The sequence below is a fragment of the Portunus trituberculatus genome, chromosome 33 (genome assembly GCF_017591435.1).
Source record: "Portunus trituberculatus isolate SZX2019 chromosome 33, ASM1759143v1, whole genome shotgun sequence".
NCBI lineage: Eukaryota > Metazoa > Arthropoda > Malacostraca > Decapoda > Portunidae > Portunus > Portunus trituberculatus.
This window is the reverse complement of record NC_059287.1, coordinates 9,072,893-9,089,053: the sequence shown is the minus strand read 5'-3', so window position 1 is coordinate 9,089,053 and position 16,161 is coordinate 9,072,893. Positions and strand designations below refer to the sequence as shown.

The 16,161-nt window shown below is 39.4% G+C and overlaps 1 protein-coding gene across 3 annotated transcripts in view; it reads left to right on the top strand.

Annotated features, from left to right (window-relative positions):
• LOC123512460 (mitochondrial inner membrane protease subunit 1-like) overlaps positions 1-15,669 on the top strand; it is a 58,703-nt gene extending 43,034 nt beyond the window's left edge. For 2 of the 3 annotated variants that reach the window (XM_045268885.1, XM_045268887.1), the window contains 2 exons: positions 1,070-1,267; positions 15,366-15,669. In XM_045268885.1, the coding sequence (XP_045124820.1) occupies positions 1,070-1,267; positions 15,366-15,560 (393 nt within the window). In that variant the 3' untranslated portion in view covers positions 15,561-15,669. Of the gene's footprint in view, positions 1-98; positions 224-1,069; positions 1,268-15,365 lie in introns of those variants that run through there. The other variant, XM_045268886.1, reaches the window with a different exon arrangement.
• Positions 15,670-16,161: the final 492 nt, after the last annotated feature.

The window sequence follows — 16,161 nt, the reverse complement described above, 5'->3', positions numbered from 1 at the left end:
TGTGTTTCAGATTTATGTAAATGACATTCACAGTGGGGTAAACAGTTATATTAACTTATTTGCTGATGATGCCAAACTGCTATGAGTTATTAAAACCTGGAAGAACTTTTTTCTGTTACAGGAAGGTATAAACAAAATCTATGAGTGGAGTAAGAAGTGGAAATTGGAGTTCAACGCCAAGAAATGTCATGTAATGGATCTAGGAAAGAGCAATAGAAGACTGGTAAGGAACTATCTGATGGGAGAGGAACAAATAATAAAGACTAAAGAAGAAAAATATCTGGGAGTGATTGTACAGGAAAATCTGAACCCCGAAAATCACAAAAACAAGATATTTGGATTATCATATAAAATGTTGACTAATGTAAGAGTGGCATTTCAATTCATGGACAAATATATGATGAAAAAATAATCACAAGCATGATAAGTTCAAAGCTGGAATATGCAGCTGTGGTGTGGTCTTTGAGCTCTAAAAAAGATATAAAAAGATTAGAATGGACACAGGAGATTGCTATAAAGATGGTGCCTGAACTAAAGGACCTAACATATAAAGAACGGCTGAAGGAAATGGGACTAACAATCTTACAAGATAGAAGAGAATGAGGAGACCTAATAACAATGTACAAGTTTGAAAAGAAAGACAAGGAAGACCTGGTGCTGATGAGAGAAGAAGATAGAAGGACAAGAGGTCATGTTAAGAAGATCCGGATGAGGCAGTGTGTGAAGGATATTAGAAAATACAGTTTTCCACACAGAACATTGGAGAAGTGGAATGCATTGAATAATGAAGTTGTTACAGCACATAATGTGCATAACTTTAAGGAAAAATTGGATAAATGGAGACGTGGAGACAGGACATTATGAGCCCCGCTCGAATTCTGTACAATAGAACTAGGCAAATACAACTAGGTAAATACTCTAACTTGGGAATCCAACCTCTCTTTTTTGAGGGAATAGTATATTTCCATGAAGTCTTCTAGAAAATCATAAAAAAGATAAGATTGGACATGTGCCACTGGTGATATAGGAAGTAGTCATTGATTACTTATTGCGCTGCCTTTGTTTACAGTGTCGTGGACCCTCTATGGAGCCAACAATCTACTCTGAGGATGTAATACTGACAGAACACATTACTCCTCATTTCAATGGCATTAGTCGTGGAGATGTAATCATTGCTCGCTCCCCTACCAATCCTCATCACCACATCTGCAAACGTGTTACTGGTCTGGAAGGGGACAGGGTCAAGGATGGATTTAAGACACATTATGTAAGTTTTTTTGTGTTCTTATTTCTTTTATTGTATTTATTGCATATTTTAGCAGATAAGATGATCCCAGAACTTCAGTTTGGATTTAATGGTTTCAACTGATATCAACAGTATAAGACATCGCCCAACTATCAAACCATCTGTGGGGAAATCTAGCAAGCACCAACAACTGAGATGGCAATATATCAGTACAATGAATATGATACTTTTAAAATGTTATTGTAGTCCTCAATTTATGTCCAAGTTCCATTTCTGCTGTGTGACATAATGGAATTTTTTTTACATTAGTTTGAATTCTAAAGTACCATACATTAGTGCATGATTCCACACCAATTGAGGGAAGGCCAGTTCAAGTTATCTGAAAATACAACTTTTGCACATTTTGCATACCTGTTACCATAATTATTGATATGAGTTGTGTAATGTATTAAATAAATAGGTATTACATACATGGTGCACACACACATACACATTCGATACACACACACACACACACACACACACACACACACACACACACACACACACACACACACACACACACACACACACACATGGCCCAGTAGCTCAGTGGTTAGAGCGCTGGCTTCACAAGCCAGAGGACCGGGGTTCGATTCCCTGGCCGGGTGGAGATATTTGGGTGTGTCTCCTCACGTAGCCCTGTTCACCTAGCAGTGAGTAGATACAGGATGTAAATCGAGGAGTTGTGACCTTGTTGTCCCGGTGTGTGGTGTGTGCCTGGTCTCAGGCCTATCCGAAGATCGGAAATAATGAGCTCTGAGCTGCTTCCGTGGGGTAACGCCTGGCTGTCTCGCCAGAGACTGCAGCAGATCAAACAGTGAATTACACACACACACACACACACACACACACACACACACACACACACACACACACACACACACACACACACACACACACACACAAATAGAAACAATAGAAAGGTTAAAAGGAGAAAACGGAATGGTGGAAGACCCAAAAAGTATGGCAGAACTGTTAAATAGTAAATTTCATGAGGTCTTTACTAAAGAATCCAAATTTGAAAGACCACAGGGTAATAGAGAGACTGTCTATATGAAAGAGATTAAAGTAACCAAGCTTGAAATAAAAAGTTGATGACGGAATTGGATGAGGAAAAGGCAATGGGACCGGATGAAGTCTCAGGCAGAATACTGAAAGAATGTAGGGAAGAACTAGCAAGTCCAATATACAACATCATAAAATGCTCAATAGAAAATGGAACAGTGCCAGTGGAGTGGAAAAGAGCTGAGGTGGTTCCCATATATAAGAGCGGAAGGAAGGAAGAACCTTTAAATTACAGGCCGGTATCACTAACTAGTGTAATATGCAAGATGTGTGAAAAAGTAATAAAGAAGCAATGGATCGAGTTTCTTGAAGACAACAAAATATTATCAAATAGCCAATTTGGTTTTAGAAAAGGTCGGTCATGTGTGACAAATTTATTGAGTTTCTACTGTAGAATAGTTGATAAAGTACAAGAGAGAGAGGATGGGTTGACTGTATTTATTTAGATCTAAAAAAGGCTTTTGATAAAGTGCCACATGAAAGATTACTATGGAAGTTAGAGGAGAAGGGTGGCTTAAAAGGAAGCACATTGAGATGGATGAAGAATTACTTAAGGGGGAGAGAAATAAGGACGATAGTTAAAGATATGAAGTCCAAGTGGAGAACAGTAGATAGCGGAGTGCCACAGGGGTCAGTATTGGCACCAATACTTTTTCTCGTATATATAAATGACATGCCAGAGGGAGTGAACAGCTACATAAATCTGTTTGCGGACAATGCGAAACTGTGCAGAGTCATTAAACAAAAAGAGGATTGTGAAATACTACAGGAAGACTTAAACAAGATCTGGAAATGGAGCAAAAAATGGGAGATGGAATTCAATGTGGACAAAAGTCATGTCATGGAAATGGGAAAAAGTGAAAGACGACCAGTGGGAATCTATAAGATGGGAGATGGAGTAGAACTAGAAAAAGTAAAAAAGGAAAAGGACTTGGGAGTGACAATGGAAGAAAATAATCAACCGGTTAGCCATATTGATAGAATTTTCAGAGAGACGTATAATTTGCTAAGGAATATATTGGAGTAGCATTTCACTATATGGACAAGGAAATGATGAAGAAATTGATAAGTACTAAAATAAGACCTAGATTGGAATATGCAGGAGTTGTGTGGACTCCCCATAAAAGAAACACATAAGAAAATTAGAGAGACTACAAAAATGGCTACAAGAATGGTTCCAGAATTTAAAGGGATGGCATATGAGGAGAGACTAAAGGCAATGGATCTACCAACCTTGGAGCAGAGAAGAGAGAGAGGATCTGATACAAGTTTATAAATTGATTAACGGAATGGATGAAGTGGATAATGAGAAACTGATCCTGAGAGAAGAATATGACTTTAGAAGCACAAGATCGCATAGTAAGAAACTAAGGAAGGACGATGTCTGAGAGATGTTAAAAATTTAGTTTCCAAAAGATGTGTTGAGACTTGGAACAGTTTGAGTGAGGAAGTGGTATCAGCAAAGAGTGTACATAGTTTTAAAGAAAAATTGGATAAGTGTAGATATGGAGACGGGACCACACGAGCATAAAGCCCAGGCCCTGTAAAACTACAACTAGGTAAATACAACTAGGTAAATACACACACACACACACACACGACTGGTAGCTCAGTGGTTAGAGCGCTGGCTTCACGAGCCAGAGGAGCGGGGTTCGATTCCCCGGCCGGGTGGAGATATTTGGGTATTTACCTATTTGTGTATTACAGGGCCCGAGCTAAGCTCTCTGTGACCTGTCTCCTTGTCCATTCCTGTCATATCTCTCTTTAATCTGATTGACACACATCGCGTCAACGACATCACTGCTCAGTTCATTCCACTTATCAATGCTACGATGCGGGAAACTGTATTTTCTCACGTCATTTAGACAGATGTCCTTTATTAGCTTTTTTCCATGTCCTCGGAGATGCTTACATGTGGTCACCTTTATCAACTCTCTGTCCAGTATGTCAATCTTGTTCACCAATTTATACATAGTTATCATGTCTCCTCTTGTTCTTCTCTCTTCTAATGTGGTCAGCCCCAGCTTCCTCAGTCTTTCCTCATAGTCTAACTCCCTATGTCCTGGTACCATCCTTGTTGCCAGCCTCTGTACCCTTTCCACCTTCTTCACATTTTTCTTCATATGCAGTGACCAGACACATGTTGCATATTCTAACTAGGGTCTTATTAAGGTACATAATATCTTCTTCATCATTCTTTCATCTAGGTAGTGGAATGCAAGGCCAATATTTTGAAGCATGTTGTATGTTTTCCCAAAAATCTTGTTAATGTGTTTCTCCGGTGACAAGGTGTTTTGCACGGTTACTCCTAAGTCTTTCTCCTCATTGGTCTCTTTAATTTTCTCATCACCCAGCCTGTAATCCCTGTTTGGTCTGTATCTACTTCTTCCCATTTTCATAACATGGGTCTTGTCTATATTAAATTCCATCTGCCACTCCTTACTCCACTCATATATTTTATCAAGATCTTCCTGTAACTTGTTACAATCTTCCACATTCTTTACTCTCCTCATAATTTTAGTATCGTCCGCAAACATGTTCATGTAACTGTCAATTCCTACTGGCATATCATTAACATAAATCAAAAACATGATGGGACAGAGCACTGACCCTTGTGGAACTCCACTGGTTGCCTTCTTCCACTCGGACTTCCTTCCTCTCACCACTGTTCTCATTTCTCTTCCCATTAAGTAATTTTCCATCCATTTTGCTAGTTTATCATTTACTCCTCCAATCATCTTTAGTTTCCACATCAGTCTATTGTGTGGTACTTTATCAAAGGCCTTTCTCAAGTCCAGGTAGATAGCATCCACCCATCCCTCTCTATGTTGTAGTATGTCAGTCACTCTTGAATAAAAACATAATAAATTGGATACGCACGATCTTCCTTTTCTGAAACCAAACTGCCTTTCACTCAGAATGTTTTCACATTCTAGATACTCACTCCACTTAGCTTTAATTACTTCTTCACATACCTTGCACAATATACTAGTCAACGATACTGGTCTATAATTTAGCGGTTCCATTCTACTACCATTCATATATATAGGCACAATGTCAGCTCTTTTCCACTGTTTCGGGACTACTCCTGTTCGTATGGAGGTTTCCACAATATCAAATACTGGGTTCAACAATTGATCCTTACATTCATTTAGCAACCTCCCAGATATGCCATCAGGCCCCATTGATTTATTAATATCCAGATTGTGTATAATTTTCCTTACATCTTCCTTAGTAACCATGATGTCCTGCATTTGCTTTATTTCCGTAGGTCTTCCTCCCATAATATGCTCTTCCTTTGTAAACACTTTGCAAAAGTTGTCGTTCAAAATTTCAGCTATATCTCCAGCATCTTCATATACTTCTTCCCGTTTTTACCTTTTCTATTGCCTCCTTTATTTAGTTTTCCATTTATGAATTTGTAAAACATTTTGGGTCACTATCACAGTTTTCCACCACCCTCTGTTCATATTCCTTCTGTGCTGTTCTCCTTACTTCAACATATCTATTCCTTGCTGTTTTGTAGACTTTTCTTGATAATACATCACTGTTTTTCTTAAGTTTCTTCCATGCCTTTTCTTTGTTCTTTTTTGCTTCTTCACAATTTCTATTAAACCACTGTTTATTATTTAAAGTCCTCTTTCTGTGATATGGCACAAACTTTTTCACAGCAGAGTTATACAAATCCATAAATTTATCGTATTTCAATTGCATATCCCTTTCCTGGTATACCACGGACCAGTCAATGACATTAAAGAACTCCCTTATATGGTTATAATTTGCCCTAGTATAATTGAATTTTTCCTCCCTGTGTTCCACAATCTTATTCGTGCTTAATTCTGTATCCAGCTCAAAGCTTAGGACATCATGATCGCTTTTCCCCAAGGGACATTCATGTTCAATTTCCTCTTTTAGAGAGATTCCCCTGGTAAATACCAAATCCAACCTTGCTGCAACATCTTGTCCCCTGCACCTTGTTGGTGATCTCACCCACTGTGTCATCAAGTTATTTGTTGCTACCTTTAACAATTCTTCTGCCCACTCACCACCATTCACCACTTCGTAGTCTTCCCACACTATTTCTTTGCAATTAAAGTCTCCAACTATCATCACTCTATCCTTTCTGATGAGTTCTTGCTTCATTCTGTCTAGAGTATTTATCATCACCATTTGGTACTGTTTATATTCCCAAGCACTGGTTCTGGGTGGTATGTATACTGTTATAATATTAATATCCCTCTTGCCATCTGTTATAAGCATACTTATCACTTCCTCATTTCTCTTACTATAGTTCACCTCCTTCACTATCAGATCTTCCTTAGTAAGTACCATTATACCACCACCTCCTTTATTTTTTCTATCATTTCTCCATACTTTGTAGAGTTTTACAACAAACCAGTCTAGCTTTATTTCGGGCCTTAGCTTTGTTTCCACCACACACATTATGTCCGGTTCGTTATTTCTTAGATAATCCATCTATGTTCGTGTAAGTCACTTTTATTCCATTCCTAGTCTCATTCTTCCATGTAATGCCTATTCCGTTTGTTTTATCCACCACTTCTTTAGCCTCCCATTTGTTATCCTCCAAAAAAACTTGGTCTTTTCCTCCTCTGTTCTTTCGTCATTCCTCTCCTTCACTTCAGTTACAAGCTCCTTCATTTTCATTCGCTCATCTTGTGACATATTTCTTCTTATGTAAATTGTTTTGGTTTCCTCAGAGTCCTTAAGTTTCCAAGCCCTCCTCAACAAGGCCTCCGCTGCCACCTGAGACTTTAATTTCAATTTTAATGGTCTATTCTTGCCTTCCTCAAAAACTCCCAATCTCACACTTTCTTCTACCTCAGCATATAGGTCCTCTTCTTCCACAGAGATCTTGTTCAGTAAAGACTTAATCCTGTCATTTTCCTTATCCCTCCTGTCCTGCCAGTTCCTGTTAGTTTCTTCCCTCAATCCTATTATGATCACACATTTTTTCTTTTCAGCAATATCTCTCACCACATACTCATTTTCCTTTAGCGCCTTTACCATTTCCCTCTGCATAATCCCTTTATTTTCCTCTTCCTGCTTTTTTACTATCTCCCTAAACGACCTTTGTACCTCCTGATGTTCATGGTTCACTTCTTTCATCCTGGTATCAATTAGATTAAGGCATTCCTCCTTCCTCAAGTCCCTTTTGGATATTTTTATCTCCATATCCATGAGTTTAACCTTCATCTCCACATTGTTTCCTTAGTTGTTGGTTTTCTTTCTCCATCTCTACTTTTTTCTTCAATAGCTCTTTATTCGCTAACGTTAACAAATAGATCTCCTTTTTGAAGGAATCATTCTCGGCTAGAACTCTATCCAGTTTTTCTTCTATGGACAAAATGTTTAGGAACTTACTTTCCAGTGCCTGGATTCTTGCATCCATATCTAGTTTCTCCAGTCCTTTTGGCATAGTTATGAAACCTTCAAAGTCTCTGGCTTGTTTAGACGCCATTTTTGTTATCGTCAGCTGATTACTGCCAAAACAATCACCGCCCACACTCTCCTCTCAGGGATCACTCTCCATATCCCTCACTTTCAACACTAAGCGACAGTAGGACATTAACAGGACACTAACTTAAGAGTTACCCGGGCCCTGTAACACCATAGGTATTTTCCTTCTTCCCGTCCGCAGCCGGAGACGAGCCGTCCTCTCTCAGCGACGGCGTGTCTCCTTTCACGTGTAGCCCCTGTTCACCTAGCAGTGAGTAGGTACGGGATGTAAATCGAGGAGTTGTGACCTTGTTGTCCCGGTGTGTGGTGTGTGCCTGGTCTCAGGCCTATCCGAAGATCGAAATAATGAGCTCTGAGCTCGCTCCGTAGGGTAATGTCTGGCTGTCTCGTCAGAGACTGCAGCAGATCAGACAGTGAAACAGTGAAACACACACCGCGTAGTGTAGTGGTTAGCACGCTCGACTCACACTCGAGAGGGTCCGGGTTCGAATCACAGAGGAGGAGAGGCAAATGGGCAAGCATCTTAATGTGAAGCCCGTGTTCACCTAGCAGTAAATAGGTACGGGATGTAACTCGAGGGGTTCTGGCCTTGCTTTCCCGGTATGTGGAGTGTGTTGTGGTCTCAGTCCTACCTGAAGATTGGTCTGTGAGTTCTGAGCTCGCTCCATAATGGGAAAGACTGGCTGGGTGACCAGCAGACGACCGAGGTGAATTACACACTGTACAAGACTGTACAAGAAAAATATGACATATTCTTACAGGAATACAATGAAGGAGTAAAAAAGTTTGTTCCTGTTTATAGAGTTCAGAAAAAAATACATGCATGGTACAATGCTAAATGCTTACAAGCAAAAAAGGCAAAGGATAAAACATGGAAGAAACTTTTAAAGCAGGGAAATAACTATAATAGTCGGCAGTACAAAGATACTAGAAATTAATATATTAGAGTAAGGAGAGAAGAAGAAAGAAAGTTTGAGAAAGATGTAGTGGATAAAAGCAAGGATGAACCCAAACTTTTCTTCAAGTTTATAAATGGCAAAACAAAGAATAAGGAAACAATTGAAAATCTAATTAAAGAGGAAAGACATACCAGATAGAGAAAGAAATGTGTGAAATAATGAATGAGAGCTTCAAAACGGTTTTCACTGAAGAAGATGACTTCACAGAATCTAATAGGACATTGAATTGCCTAGGAGTACAGGAAATTGCAGTTCACAAAGAGGATATTGGAAGATTACTGGACAAGTTGGAAGTCAGGAAAGCATTGGGGCCAGATGGTGTATCAGGCTGGGTGTTAAAAGAATGTAAAGAGCAATTACTGGAGCCAATTTGGGAAAAAATTAAAAGTTCAGTAAATGAAGGGAAAGTTCCACTAGAGTGGAAGACAGCCAACGTAATACCGATATTTAAAGGAGGAAAGGCAACTGAACCACTAAACTACAGACCAGTGTCATTTACAAGTGTCTTAGGGAAGTTATGTGAAATTAATATCAAAGAAAAATGGGTTAAATTTCTAGAAGAGGAGCAAGTCATATCGAACAGACAGTTTGGGTTCAGGACAGGGCGGTCATGTGTATCAAACTTATTAAGCTTCTACTTCAGGGTTATTGCAGGACTTGAAAGCAGAGATGGATGGGTAGACACAGTATACCTGGACATTAAAAAGGCATTTGATAAAGTTCCTCATGGAAGACTTCTTTGGAAACTAGAGAACATAGGACTGCATGGAACCTTGCTCGAATGGACAAGAGATTATTTGAAGGATAGAGAAATGAGAACTGTGATCAGAGATACATACTTGTCTTGGAGTAAAGTAACCAGCGGGGTGCCACAAAGGTCAGTGTTAGCCCTCATTGTGTTTCAAGTTTATGTAAATGATATTTTCATTGGAGTAAACAGCTATATGAATTTATTCGCTGATGATGCGAAGTTGCTAAAAGTTATCAAAACCAGAGAGGACTGTATACTGCTACAGGAAGATTTAAATAAGATCTATGAATGGAGCAAGAAGTGGAAATTGGAGTTTAATGCCAAGAAATGTCACATAATGGAACTAGGAAAGAGTAAGAGAAGACCAGTATGAAACTATTTGATGAGAGAGGAGCAAATAACAAAGACTAAAGAGGAAAAAGATCTTGGAGTGATCATACAAGAAAATCTGAGCCCTGATAAACACATAAATAAGATATTTGGACTATCATATAGGATGTTGACTAATATAAGAGTGGCATTTCATTACATGGATAAAGATATGATGAAAAAAATCATCACAAGCATGATATGCCCAAGGCTGGAATATGCAGCAGTGGTATGGTCTCCGAGTTCTAAAAAAAGATATAAAAAAACTGGAAAGGATACAGAAGATTACTACAAAGATGGTGCCGGAATTAAAGGACCTCACATATGAAGAATGACTGAAGGAAATGGGATTGCCAACCTTACAAGACAGAAGAGAATGAGGGGACCTAATAACAATGTATAAAATAATAAATGATATTGAAAAGATAGACAAAGAAGACCTGGTGTTGTTGGCGGAAAAGGATGGAAGGACAAGAGGACATGAAAAGAAGATCAGGATGAGGCAGTGTGTGAAGGATGTTGGAAAATACAGTTCTCCACACAGAACGGTGGAAAAATGCAATGCATCGGATAATGGAATTGTTGCAGCACATAGTGTGCATAACTTTAAAGAAATATTAGATAAATGGAGACATGGAGACAGGATACTATGAGCCCCACTCTAACCCTGTACAATACAACTAGGTAAATACAACTAGGTAAATACACACACACTCACAGGTCATCGTACCAATTGTGCGTATCTGAGCAGCTCGCAGAGCAAAGCTACAACAAGACCTCGAGACTGGCCTAGACGTATGTACAGGGGTGGGATGGAGCCACAGGTTCTCCTGTCTTTATATTAAATAAGTTTCAGATCGTATATACGGAAAGAAGGATGAGAGAGAGAGAGATGGAACAGAGTAGTGCTGCCAGATATATGACGGATTCAAAACATACGCCATTGTGTGAAAACCAATGGTACATTGAAACTCCTGTTGGACTAAGGAAACTAACTGAGGATATAATGGACAAGGACTTATCTGGATTCAGGGACAAAAGAGGTAGTATAAGGAGGTTGGTCAACATAGAAAGGGAGTTAAGATACATGAAGGAAGTGATGTTAACTTTGTAATATCTGGAGGAAAGACAGGAAGGATAAAGAGGGAGAAGGAGTGCTAATAATGGCTCATGATAATATATGTGTGGAGAATGTGCAATATGGAGAGGACAAAGTGGAAGTAATGGGAGTAACAATCAAAACAGAGGAACTGTAGAAGAGAAAAATTATAGTTGCATGTGTGCCACCTAAGACCAATACATTGGGAACTGAGAACATAAAGACATGCAAAGAGAGATGATTAAGTGCCAAGATAACATGATAAGATGAGATAAAAGAATACTTTTAGTTGGAGACTTTAACCACAAAAAAAGTAAACTGGAGAGAGATGGCAATAATGGATAATGCTGGGCAGTGGAGCGAGGAAGTGTTACTGTTGACTATAGTTAATACAATGGATCAGTAGGTGGAGGACTTAAGATGGTACAGGGGGGGAAGAAGAACCATTGTTGTTTGACCTAGTATTCTTAAAGAAACCAGAGCCCCCTCCAATGGGAAAAAGTGATCATGTGACATTAGAGATGCAAATATGGGAGGAAGATGGGATAAGTTACAGAGGTGACTATAAAGGAGAGAGATTAAATTATGCAAGAGGGGATTTTAAAAAAATTAAGGATCTATTTTACTGATATTGAATGGAGAAACATTATGTACAGAAAGACAGTAAAGGAAATATGACATATTCTTACAGAAATATAATGAAGTGGTTAAAAAATTTGTACCTGTTTATAAAGAAAATAATACATGCTTGGTAGAATGCTAGATGCATACAAGCTGTGTAGCTGCGGTGGCGAGTGGACGTGTTGTGTGTGCACTCCGTTTTTGGCTGTGGTTTTTATAGTTAGCGAGTGGTATTTGTGCTTGGTGTCTGTGTGTGGTGCTTTTGAGTGTTATCAAACTTATTAAGCTTCTACTCGAGAGTTATTGCAGCATTGGAAAACAGAGATGGATGGATGGACACAGTATACAGGGGATCCTCGTGATTCGACAGTTCGCAGTTTGAATTGTCACCAATTCGAACTAAATTAATACCCAATCCTCAAGGTTCGACCGACTGACTCGCCAATTTGACATTCGTATCTCGCGCGCCACCCACCCGGTCAAATCCATCGCCACTCCTAATTTGCCGCCAGCCCATCAGGTTGAAGTGTAAACCAACACTACCCTGTGCATTGCTTAAGGTGGCGTCACACAAGCACTTTTCCGTCAACTTTTTCTGTCAACTTTCTGAAGACTCAACTTTTGTTGGCGCTGGTTGTCACACACAAGCTCGCATCTGCCTTTGTCGCGTTTGTCAACTGTAAACAAACATGGCAGCCCCTTCACCCCCAGCAAGTTGTTGCTATTTTTTCGTTGCTATTTGTGGCCTTTAATGCTCCCTGTGAGAAACTCTTCAGACAGCTTTGTCCACTCATAAACAACAGAGCTGCTCATCTTGGCCAGTTGTTCCTTGGGAGTTCTACCTTGGAACGTGACAGTCCCAGAAAATGTAAAGAAACAACTGAACTACTTTTCACTCTTAGGCTAGGACAAAAAATATATACAGTAATCGCTCGTGTATCCGGATTATAGCAGCCAAGGCCCTGACGGATACGCGAAATATCCGGATATGCGGAATTTCCTCTCCCAACCCCGTTTAAATTGAGAAAAAACATGTACATAACCCAAATGGGTAAGAAAACAATGAATGAAAGCGCATTAAATTATTGTGTATACAATAATGACTTCCTGTAGAATGACAGAATGATAACATATCAGATACCTGCTTCTCTAGAAAATGTGAGGGTTGGGAAGGTGCCATCAGCAGCGTCATGGCAATCTGCTGTTTCACTGCTGAACTAGACACTACCTGAGTCATTATTAGTGTGTTGAAGTGAGATAATGATAGTGAAGTATTTATTGTTTGTCTGGTACAGCTTTCTACCTTTGTCTCAACATAATTTTTCGTAATAGTGTTATTGTGAGAGCTATGTCCTGTAAAGTTGTGATGATGAAGGCAGTAGAAAAAAAAATGTTTGAAAAGATCATAACAGTCTTATGATATAGAGAAGATGGTGGAGAAGTCTGGCAGTGAGGCATGGGGTGAGACATGGTCTTGGAGGAGGAGATAACATGCAGGACGGAGGGGAGAGTGGAGACCAGAATTGAAAGTCCAGCTGTCTCACAACAATACATTTGATAAAGAGGTTGCCCACAGAAGGTACTTGAGCCTTCTATCACTTGATTCTCATACACTTTATATTTCTGCTGAGAATCATGCCAAGTCTTTTCTTCAGCTTGCCAAACACTCCTTCATACATAGAAAATGTTAGAATCTTTCAAAACTCCAACTCCCTTCAAGACTTCTGGTATCTAGCCAAAAATATCTCCAATAATTTTATTTCTTTATCTTTCCCTACTTTATTTCATCCTGTTGGCATCACTGCCATCTCATCTGTCTGTAAAGTTGAACTCTCAAACCTTTCCTAACAACTCCACCTTTGATGATTCTGGGCTTGTCCCTCCTTATCCTCCTTCCTCTAACTATTTCATGCCCACAATTAAAGTTCTTCATAATGTTTTCCATGCCCTCATTGGCCTAAACCCTCAAAAGGCTTATGGACCTGATGGGGTCCCTCCTATTGTTCTCAAAAACTGTGCTTCTGTGCTTGCAACTTGCCTAGCCAAACTCTCTCAACTATGTCTATCGACCTCTATCTTTCCTTCTTTTTGGAAGTTTGCTTACAATCAGCCTGTTCCTAAAAGAGATGACTGTTCTAATCCATCAAACTACTGCCCTATAGATTTAATTTCTTGCTTGTCTAAAGTTTTTTTTAATTTATCCTCAATAAGAAGATTCATAAACATCTGTCACTTCACAATCTTTTATCTGATTGCCAGTGTGGCTTCCGTCGAGGTTGCTCTACTGGTGATCTGGCTGTCTTTACTGAGTCTTGGTCATTATCTTTTAGAGATTTCGGTGAAATTTTTGCTGTTGTGTTAGATATATCAAAAGCTTTTGATAGAGTTTGGCACAAAGTTTTGATTTCAAAACTGCCCTCCTACAGTTTTTATCCTTTCCTCTGCAACTTTATCTCAAGTTTCTTTTCCGACTGTTCTATTACGGCCATGGTAGACGGCCCCTGTTCTTCTCCTAAATCTATTAACAGTGGTGATCCTCAGGGTTTTGTCATATCACCTACTCTCTTTCTATTATTCATTAATGATATTAACCAAACATCTTTCCATATCACTGATGATACCATCCTACACTTTTCCATGTCCTTTCAGAGTTGACCAACCCTTCAGGAAGTCAACAGGTCATGCAGGGATGCCACAGAATGCCTGACTTTTGATCTTTCTAAGATTTTTGATTGGAGCAGAGAAAACTTAGTAGTGTTCAATGCCTCAAAAAACTCAAATCCTCCATCTATCAACTCAACACAATCTTCCAGACAACTATTCCCTCTTCTTCAATCAATGACACTCTTAAACCGCTGTGGTACAGCGGAACCATGCGTGCTTTGGGGTCCGAGGGATCTCCATGCACACGGGTTTGAATCCTGTCCACAGTCCGAGTGTAGGTTGGGCCTCCTCAGTCGGGGCAACGGTTTCCTAGTGGGTGGGCTTTGAAATAGGAGGTACCCCATAAAAGTATCCCCTTTAGCCCATAAATTCCTGTGAAAAGCCCACATGGTATAAAATAAAAAAATACTTCACAGCTTCTATGAAGTTAGGCATTCTGAGGCATCTCCGCCAGTTTTTTCCTGCCCCTCCAACTGTTAACTCTGTACAAGAGCCTTATCCATCCTTGTATGAAGTACTCTTTGCATGTTTGTGGGGATTCCACTCACACAATTTTGTTAGATAGGATAGGACGGAATCAAAAGCTTTTCGTCTCATCAACTCCCCTCCTCTGACTGACTATCTTAGCCTCTTTTTCACCACTCAAATGTTGCATTTCTTGCTATTTTCATGCTAAGTGCTCTACTGATCTTGCAAACTGCATGCCTCCCTTCCTTGTGCATCCTCCCTGCACAAGGCTTTGTTCTTCCTCTCACCGCTATTCTGTCCAACTCTCTAGTACAAGAGTTAACCAGTACTCTCAGTCATTTATACCTTTCTCTAGTAAACTCTGGAACTCCCTGCCAGCTTCTGTTTTTCCATCTTTCTATGACTTGACTTCTTTTAAGAGGGAGGTTTCAAGATATTTTTCCCACACTTTTGGCTAACTCTGAAGGATTGCCAGGAAACTGGCAATCCAGTGGGCCTTTTTTTCCCATTTTTAGTTGCCCTTGTGCCAGTCTCCCATCTTGCATGATAAAAAAGGAAAAAAGAAATTATTCTTAGTTTCATCTGATGATCTCTCCATAACAGGTTCCCAAAGGTCATGTCTGGCTCGAGGGAGACAACCATAGCAACTCAACTGACTCCCGTAACTTTGGCTCAGTACCAGCTGGGTTGATCCGAGGGCGAGCAGTGTTCCGTATATGGCCGCTTTCTGACCTGGGTTCGCTGGACTCTTCATTCTCTTCATCTTCATCAGCCCAGAAGTGGGAGGTGGATCGATGATGAAATATTCTAGTAGAAATTATTATTTATGGTTTCTTTTTCAACCATGTAGGTCATCTTATAATTCTAGCCCTTGTTGCTTGTCCAAAATTACAAGCAATTAAAAACTTTTTATTGTTTATTTTCACTTTCCTCATACATGTAAGGTTTCCAAAAAGAATTATTGACATTGTAATGTAAAACAGCAGTAATACAATAAGGAAAGGTCACTTCTTTCTCCAAGCACAAAAGTTAAGTTCCAGACAACTACAGTGGTTAGTGAATTAGTACTTGATAAGGATTATAGGAAATAGTATGCTTATGTCAACAGTAAATGATGTATAAGGGTTAGAAAAGTGTAGGATATTCTTAACTATTACATACATGCAGGACTGGTTACTGGTATGAGGTCTGACTGCCAGTACACACACACACACACACACACACACACAGGTTTCCAAAAAGAATTATTGACATTGTAATGTAAAACAGCAGTAATACAATAAGGAAAGGTCACTTCTTTCTCCAAGCACAAAAGTTAAGTTCCAGACAACTACAGTGGTTAGTGAATTAGTACTTGATAAGGATTATAGGAAATAGTATGCTTATGTCAACAGTAAAT